Source organism: Pogoniulus pusillus, chromosome 25 (assembly GCF_015220805.1).
Source record: "Pogoniulus pusillus isolate bPogPus1 chromosome 25, bPogPus1.pri, whole genome shotgun sequence".
Taxonomy (NCBI): Eukaryota; Metazoa; Chordata; class Aves; order Piciformes; family Lybiidae; genus Pogoniulus; species Pogoniulus pusillus.
In genome coordinates, this window is record NC_087288.1 from 5,478,963 (window position 1) to 5,488,139 (window position 9,177).

The 9,177-nt window shown below is 44.6% G+C and overlaps 1 protein-coding gene across 1 annotated transcript in view; it reads left to right on the forward strand.

Moving 5' to 3' along the window:
* SH3BGRL2 (SH3 domain binding glutamate rich protein like 2) overlaps nt 1-8,515 on the forward strand; it is a 48,799-nt gene extending 40,284 nt beyond the window's left edge. Inside the window, exons 4-5 of the mRNA XM_064164050.1 lie at nt 1,635-1,715; nt 3,538-8,515. Coding sequence (XP_064020120.1) covers nt 1,635-1,715; nt 3,538-3,552 — 96 coding nt within the window. The 3' untranslated portion in view covers nt 3,553-8,515. The remainder of the gene's footprint in view (nt 1-1,634; nt 1,716-3,537) is intronic.
* Nucleotides 8,516-9,177: the final 662 nt, after the last annotated feature.

A 9,177-nucleotide genomic window follows, 5' to 3' on the forward strand; every position in this document is an offset into this window, starting at 1 on the left:
TTTTTCTTTCTATACAATAAATCTCTTTATAGTAACATACTTAACTATATGGCTGTCCAAGGCTGAGTTCAACAAGGATAATTGTGGAGTCCTGCACCTGGGGAGGAATAACACCATGCACCAGTACAGGTCAGAGGTTGACCTGCTGGAGAGTAGCTCCACAGAGAAGGACCTTGGAGTCCTGCTTGAGAACTTATGCATGGGACAGCCACAGTAGCCAAAAAGACCAATGGATACATTAAGAAGAGTGTGTCCAGCAGGTCAAGGGAGGTTCTCCTCCCCATCTTCTCAGCCCTAGTTAGAACACATCTGCCAAATTGTGCTTAGTTCTAGGCTCCCAGCTGAAGAGGGCAAGGCTACTATTGGAGAGAGTTCAGTGGAGAGCTATGAGGATGATTAAGGAACTGGAGCATCTCTCTTACAAGGAGTGACTGAGAGACTTGAAGCTTTTTAGTTCTGAGAAGGCTGAGAGGGGACCTTTTCAATGTCTGCAGATACCTGAGGTGTGGCTGTCAGGAGGATGAACCCAGTGTGTTTCCAGTGATAGCCAGTGATAGGACTGGGGCAATGGACATAAACTCAATCACAGGAAATGCCACCTCAGCGTGAGAAAAAGTTTTCACTGTGAAGAGGTCATGGAGTCTCTTTTCACTGGAGACTTTCAAAACCTGCCTGGGCAGGTTCCTGCGTGTCCTGCCCGAGGTGATCCTGCTTTGCAGGGAGGTGGACTTGATGGTCTCTGAAGGTCCCTTCCAACCCCTACCATTCTGTGATTGTATGGTTCTGTATGATTGCTGATTTCAAAGGATACAATGATAATGAGGTTTTGTTGCACCGCAGAAGAAATAAGGGGTTAGCTGCCTTAGAACTTCTTCTTAGAGGTTTCTATATTAGGATGTATTTTGTTTGCTAAAAGGCAAACTGGAAACCCAGTCAGAAACTTACTTGCATTGTTAGATGCTTGAATACCATTAAAAACCACCCACAGTAGATTTTATGCAAGTCCCTGATTGTGTTTTCCTGACAGATAAAGCAGTGAAAGGTGTTGCAGTTGGAGGACTGATGTGTTTTTTTCTTTGCCATTGTATTTAGTGATAACTTTCTGGTTTGCAGAGGAGAATATGGGTAAGTGTCATTATTTTTCTGGACATTATTACATGTCACCCTTTAGTCTAACACATGGCTTCACAGGAATATGGAGATAGACTGAGAGCGTTGAAGTTATTCAGTCTGGAGAAGAGAAGACTCTGAGGTGACCTTATTGTGGCCTTCCACTATCTGAAGGGGACCTACAATAAAAGCTGGTGAGAGACCTTTTAGGATGTGAGATAGTGATAGGACTAGGGGGAATGGAGCAAAACTAGAAGTGGGTAGATTCAGATTGGACATTAGGAAGAAGTTCTTCAGCGTGAGGCTGGTGAGACACTGGAACAGGCTGCCCAGGGAGGTGGTGAAGGTCCCATCCCTGGAGTTCTTTAAGGCCGGGCTGCATGTGGCTCTGAGCAGCCTGATGTAGTGTGTGGTATCCTTGCCCATGGCAGGGGGATTGGAACTGTATGTTCTTTGAGGTCCCTTCCAGCCCTGACAATTCTGTGATACAAGTGCTGACTCATCATTTTGTTTTCTCTCTCTAGGATTACGATAGCTTTTTTGAATCAAAGGAGAGCAACACTGTCTTCTCCTTTCTTGGACTGAAACCTACTTTGTCATCAAAGGTCAGTGTAGTATTGAAGACTTTCCTGGCATTGTTGAAGAACTGAGATTGAATTTTCTTTGAACTGAAGAATTTGGATGCACCACTGCCCTCAACCATACCAGAACCCTTTGTGTGTTCAAGATGTTATGATCTTGTGGCAGTTACAGAGATATTGTGGGACAGCTCACCTAACTGAAATGTGGTCATGGATGGTTATGTCCTTTCTAGGAGAGACAGGTTAACAAGGGGAGGTGGTGGAGTTGCTCTTTACATAAGAGAGCACCTAAAATGTGTTGAGTTCTGTGCAGGGGCAGATGAGGAGTGAGTTGAGAGTTTGTGGGTGTGAATTAAGGGGCAGGCCAGCATGGATGATACTGTTGTGGGTGCCTATTACAGGACACCTGATCAGGATGATGAAGCTGGTGAGGCCTTCTATAGTCAGCTAATGGCTGCAATTACAGGCTGTAGTTCTCATGGGAGATTTTGACTACCCAGATATTTTCTGGAGGGCCTCCTCAGGCAGCCATCCACAGTCCAGGAGGTTCCTCCAGTACACTGATGATAAATTCTTGATGAAAATGGTGGTCAAGCCAACTTGCAGAGAAGCACTGCTGGATCTTATACTCACCAACAAGAAGCAGTGAAGATTGAGGGCAGCCTTGGCTGCAGTGATGATGAGGTAGTGGAGTTCAGGATCTTATGTGGTAGGAACAGAATACCCAGCAGGATCACAGCCCTGAATTTCAGCAGGGCCAACTTTGGCCTCTTCAAGCAATTGCTAGGGGAAATCCCATGGGACAAGAGGAACCAGAAGGTAAAGGGACCAAAGGTAGTTAACATTCAAGGACCACTACTTCCAAGCTCAGGATCAGAGCATTTTACATGAAAGCAAGCATATACGTGGGACTACCATATGGCTCTGTAGTTGAGACAGCAGATAAATGAAGTTTAAAGCATAAATTCTCCTTCACATTATCAATCTAAATTTAAAGTAACTGACTTAATTATAGTAGGAGACAGAATTAGGATCTTAATGACTGGAGAATGTGGAGCTTATGTCAGCAAAGCATCATCTTACTGGGTCAACCTGGCACAGTGGCTCAAGAAGGACAACATTTATTCATTAGGCATTAATTTAGTTTGTTTAAATACTGAAGTGCTGGAGCAATCAGGAGTTACATGAACTTTTTGGGTAAGAATTCAGCTCTAACAAATGCTTGTATACAGGTCAGAACACAAAGCCAGATAACATCCTTCTGTTGAGGGCAGTATAACAGAGGAGATTTTATTGCTGTATGGAGTATGTGCAGAGAGGCTGCCATGCACCTTTTGGCAGCAGATCAGACGCAGCAGAGGATTTTTCTTCCCTTTACTATGGATAGCTGTGTTTGGTAGTAGCACTCTTTCAGGCCTGAACATTAGGTCTTGGGTATCTGTAGAGTTCCTTTTCTGCCAGGAATTAATTTATTTCTGGACCTCAAGAGGGACAGGAGTGGGAGGGAACCTCAGCAGGCTGCTGCAAAAGCTGGTTATTTTGGCAGCCTGTCTCACTTCATAACTGGAAGAGCTAGTCTTAGGAAAAAGAGGGTGTCTTACTGCACTCAAAAATAGCAGCTTCTACACAGCTCTGTTCCTGGGAAATAAACTCTTGTAGACCTGGAAGAGTGTCTCTGTAAACTTGGCCAGATCTCTACTTCAGTTTGACCAAGAGTGAAGTGTCCTAGCTGCTGTGTGGATCAGGGTCAGGGGCACCTTATATGTGAAGGTTGCAGACACAGGAGATGAGAATGTACTCATAGCATTAATAATCTTTTCTTTTCTCTCTCTTTTCTTCTGAATAGGAGTCAGAACCCTAGAAAGCCTACTTGAAGTGTTGACAAGCACATCTCCTGGATGAATAACTGTTCCTCAGCACACAACAGCTTCCCTAAAGGATCACTGTGATAGAGCAAACATACATCATTAGTAGTAGTCTGCTTGGTGCTCTCCCATGATGTGGAGTTAATAACACACACATGAAATAGGGTTAAGGCTGGGCTACTCATCTTCCTTTTTAAAACCACTCATTGTTGATGTTTCACTTTTGTCTTCGGGTTGCTTTGGCAGCTGGCACTCACATTCTGACAGATGTGTAGGTTTGAGAGTAAGGAGTGGAAGTATTTGGCTTCTGTCCTTCACAGATGTACTTTTGTAGTCAGATTCCTTACCTTTTTTAATTCTCCTAGCCACTGTATTTGAAATTAGCTCCTTGTGATAGTTAAAGTGCTGATGGTTATTAGAGTGTTTGTGCTGGCTGTGATCCAGAAGGTAAAACTCATCAATCTTAAGCTCTCAGTCTAAGCCAATAGCTGCTGTGTTTTTGCTCTACCTTTATTGCCATGTTTGTACTAGATCATATTCCTTACAAGAGACATGGGCTGCTAAACTTGTTCATGAGAACTTGACTTGTCTAGTGATGCACATTGCAACTTGCTGTTTAAAAACAGTTATTATGGAGGAGGTGCCAAAGTGAAAGATTTTAATGTGGTTCCTGCTCCAAATGCTGTGCAGGAAAACTCTTGGTGGAAAATACTAGGTAGTTCAGAAGCAGAGATCTCATAGCTAATGAGCTAATTGTCTCTTAACTGAGGAAGACTTAACACTCAAAGTTGGAGATCTGTGGTTGGACTGTCTTAAAACTGAAATTTGCCAAAAGCTTGGGTTTACCTTCAGTAACACACAGCTCCACCGTTAGCCACATGAGAGTCAGGGGGATACTTGGAGAGCCAGGACTCAGTCCCACAGATGGCTAAATACTCTATCATGGTCCAAGAGCACACCTAACTTACCCAGTTGTTGTTCTGGTTATATCCCCAGGTGTGGAATGTGAAGGTGCCTCAAAGACAGTGAGTATGTGCTTTGCTGGATGAGGCCACAATGGCCATCTCAGCAGAGGGACAAGAGCCAAGTAAGGGAAGTGGAGATCGTTTCAGTGGGAGTGCATTGATGCACATGGCAGAGCTTGCCAATAATCATTACAAAATGCATTCTAGACAGAAGTCAAATTGTGTTATGCATTTTGAATCAAGTCTGGCTATGAGAATAACAACCATGCTGTAATGCAGCTTTTACTCCAGTGATTTCATAATGACAGGGTAGTGCTGTGCCCATAAATGTCCTTATGTCTTTGGGTGAGTGAGAGACAACCGTTCTGCGGGAAAGCTGCCTTGCAGTCACACCATCACCCAGACTGGCTCAAAGGAAGCCAAATCTGTAAGAGGTGTCAGAAAGCAGCACTGTCTGTGCTACTAGTGGCATGTTCTGCTAAACTCAGTAACCATGGCATATGAGACAAGCTGGTTGGAAGGGGTAGCAGAAGGTCATCTGGTCCAGTGCAGTCACCATGAGAGCTAACACCAGCTCTAGCTCATGTCAGCCATGGGTTTGTCTACCAGAGTATTAAAAATATCCAAAGATGAAGATCTCATAACTCTGTAGGTAACCTGTGCCATTGCTGTGGTGCTCTCCTAGTGAAAACTTTCATTTGATGTCCAGTTTCTACTCCTGGGCTGTAATTTGTGGCTGTAGCCTTTGCTACATACATTTTGTGGCACTCACAGGAAGTGACTGGCACCATCCTTTACCTAACTACCATCAAGATAGTTGTAGGCTACCATTAGATCACCTCTTAGCCACCTTCTTACCAAACTAAACAAATCTGGCTTCTTCAGCCTCTCTTCACAAACTGTGTGCTTTAGGCCTCTGGTTGCTGTGGTGGAGGGCTGCTCTTCCCAGTTTGTGCACATCCCTCTGGAACTAGGAGAAGACCCTAAATACTTTGGATGTGGCTTCATCAGGGCTGAATAAAGGGGGATAATAACTTTCCTCAGCCCTCAGGCCACTCTCCTCCTGAAGCAGCACACTGGATGCTTTCCCCTGACACTGACTGAAGCTCTGCCAGCTATTCCCAAACACTGAACCAGATTCAGGTGTTCTTTATAGGTCTGCTAAGGGTGCATGGCAGGTCATCATCTGAGTCTCTGCTGAAGATGCTGAACAATGGAAGAACTGTAGCCTCTCAGATTTTGAACAGTGGCTTACTCAAAGCTGCAGAGGTACAACATGAACAGTGCTCATGACTACCAGTTGCTAGAGTGGAGGACAGGTTAGCTTCCTGTTTGTGCTGTCACAGCTACAAACTTCTTACAGCTGCATGGCTTTTCTCTCTAGTACAAACACAAAAAAGCTTTAAAATTTGGGATGTTGAAGGAGTCCTTCTGTAAATGAGTTTGTCTTTGGTGTTCTGGTGCTTCTTCAGCTTAGTTAAAGGGCTAAATGGAGCAGAAGTACACACAGATTTTAAGCCCATGGTTGTAGTTACTGTAGTTACTGACAGTGGTAAAATACTGGAATGGGCTACCCAGGAATGTGGTTGAGGCCTCATCCCTGAAGACATTCAAGATCAGATTGGATGTGGTCCTGGGCAACCTCATCTGGTTGGAAGTGTTCTTACTGAGTGCAGGGGGTTTGGACAAGGTGACCTTTGAGGGTCCCTTCCAACCCAATGCAGTCTGTGAGTCTGTATTTATAGCACCTTCTCTACAGGGATTCCAAATGAGAGTAGATAACCTACATGTATATCTGTAAGAATTCTGTTGCCTGTGGTAAGTTATGGTGACATTTTGTCACAAATCCCATATATTTATGAGACCTGAACCTCACTGTAGGAAGAGAATGTGACATGAGGTGGAGCTATACATTGTTGACTTCACAAAGTTCAACATAATTACTCCTAAAAAGAAAAAAAAGTTAAAGTATTTAACTTTACAAATGAATAGCTACGAATTTACACCATTACTCACTTGCTTACAGAGAAGCCATCCTGGATTTATCACATACTTGAGATGTTGTAAACTTTGAGAACTGCCTGAAGTCCCACTTCCTCTAAACTTCCCTCAGTATCTAAGTATATCCACAGGAGTAATCCTGGGTGAAATCCCAGGCTTACTGCTGTGAAAGGCAAAACCCCGCTGATTTCTCCAGGGATGAAGTTAGTTTTCACAGGACTCCTCTTGATTTTTGTTAACTGTAGAATAGAAGCCTCCTTGCTGAGTGGAGAGCTGGTCCTGTTAAAGCTGTTAGGTAAACCTAGCTTATTGCAGAGCACGTATGTGGGCATAATCAGTTGTCTGGAGGACGACACTAGCTCCAAAGAGAACCCTGCTTTGCCTGTGTGGATTGACAGTGTAAGTCCCTTGGAAAACGTGGTTTTGATTTATAAATGGGTAGTAGAAAAAAATGTTGCTTGAATGTGAATCTGGTCTGTTGTGTGACAGCCTTATTTTTGTAATCAAAGCCAGCAGAGTTCTAGTTTGTTACACTTGATGATCTGGAGTTTTTTTAAGCAGTTTTGTAATGATGAAACCTAGCTGCCAGGTAACCCAAAAAGGTTGGTGGAAACTAGAGCCATTGACTGAAAGAAATAGCAAATTCTTAGCTCTGCTTGAAAAAAAAAATGGGTGTACAAAGGTGTGCTTGAGAACCAAATGATCCCAATTTGTAGCTGACACTTGTGGCTAACCCACTTTTTAAAAGGCAGAGCAGTGTGGATTTAACTGTACCTCTTTGTTCCTAGCTGAAGTTGCTGTGTGGGCTGAGGTGCACACGCACGTTCACTGTATCAGTGGCTTTGTTAGAGGTGGTTTTGTCTGTGCCACACACCACTGGATAGTGCCTTGCCAGAAAGAGGACTGTTTCTGTAGGGTCTTCTTAGATGTGCTGAAACTTTGAACTGAGAAATGGGTACTTTCTCTATAGCTATTTTTCTAATGATGCAGGAAATGGGTCTCGAGGTCTGATTCATGCATGCCATGTAAAGTTGAAGCAGTTTCTGATGAGTCTTCTGAACTTGAGTTGTCTCAGTGTGGCTTTCTCTTCCTTTTTTCCGTTTTGTTGAGTGTTTAGAACCAAACCTTCTAAGGGGAGTGCACCTGCAGTAAAGCCCCTAAATGCATGTTTACACTTGAAAATAATAGTCTGATGTAAGTGTTTAACAGTCCAAGTGCTGTCTATGAAATGGAGTTGCCAAGCTCCTAGTGGATTTCTTGGTAGTTCTTCCCTTCCCTGTCTCTCCACTTCTTTAACCAATCCAGTTCTGGGAATACCATGATTTGGAAGCAGACCACTGAGATTTTAGGCAGTGCCTTGTGGCACTTCACAGGACTGCAAGAGTGGGGTCATCAACCTGGGAAGTGCCAAATCTCATGAGTCATCAGTGACTTGTCTACTGATTTCACTAGACCTTGGTCTCAGCAGTGGGGGGAGGAGGAGGGAGCAGGTTCGCTCTGTACTGGAAGCAGGAGTAGAAGACAGTGCAGAATGGCCCACGGCTTGTTGATGGCACCCTGAGAGGCCCTTGGCTGGCAGTGCTGTATGTGAAACCACACTGTGCTGCTCTCCATTGGACTCAGCTGCATCATGGCCTGTCCTTTACCCTCTTGCTTCCTAAGGAATCTGAGAGGGGAAATGGAGAACAGCCTCTTGAGAGCAGCCCTTCAGCCAGGTCAGGGCTGGCTTACTCCCTTCTTCTTGTTCTTTACCTCTTCCTAATGTGCTTTGTCCTGTCCTGTGTAGACCTATCTGCGTGCAAAGCTTCCACTCCTGACCCTCTGTAAGGTCCCTGTGAGGTGTCAAACACAGAGCTGGTGTTCACCATCATGGTGTCTATGTTTTCTGACTTGGTGGGGGAGGGAGTACGTTGCATCCTAGGCTGTGGAGTTGTAAATGATAGATTAAAACCGTGTTCATCTAATAAAAAATGTAATTAAAGAAAAAAAAAAAGACATTTGGACTGCTTCGTGTATGCCAGAGGAAACGATGGAGTCCTTATTCTTGCTGCTGCTCCCTCTGGTGACAACCTGGGGCTTTGGTCTGGGCAGCCTCTGCAGATGAAAGCACTGAAGAGCTCTTCTGAGATGGGTGAATCCAGTTCTCTAAGATGCTAAGTGTCTCTGATGCCTGCTGGCTCAGTGGGAACTGCAGGGTTAGGGTCTGGGCCCTTCCCAGGTAAGTAGTTGTAAAATAAAAGCCACGGTACTAAGTGCCTCATCCAGTCTTTTCTTGAACACCTCCAGGGACAGCGACTCCACCACCTCCCTGGGCAGCCCATTCCAATGGCAAATCACTCTCTCTGGGAAGAACTTCCTCCCAATATCAAGCCTATATCACTCTTGGCAATGTGTGCTTGCAGCCCAGAGGGCAAACCATATCCCGGTCTGCAGTAAGTGAAGTGTGCCCAGCAGGACAAGGAAGGTGATTCTGCCCCTCTACTCTGCTCTTATGAGACCCTTCTTGAAGTACTTCATCCAGTTCTGGTGTGCCCAGCATAAGAGAGACATGAAACTGCTGGAGTGGATCCAGAGGTGGGCCAAAAAGATGATTAGAGGGATGCAGAACCTCACCTGTGAGGACAGGCACATCTTGATCTTCATCCATTTCAATGG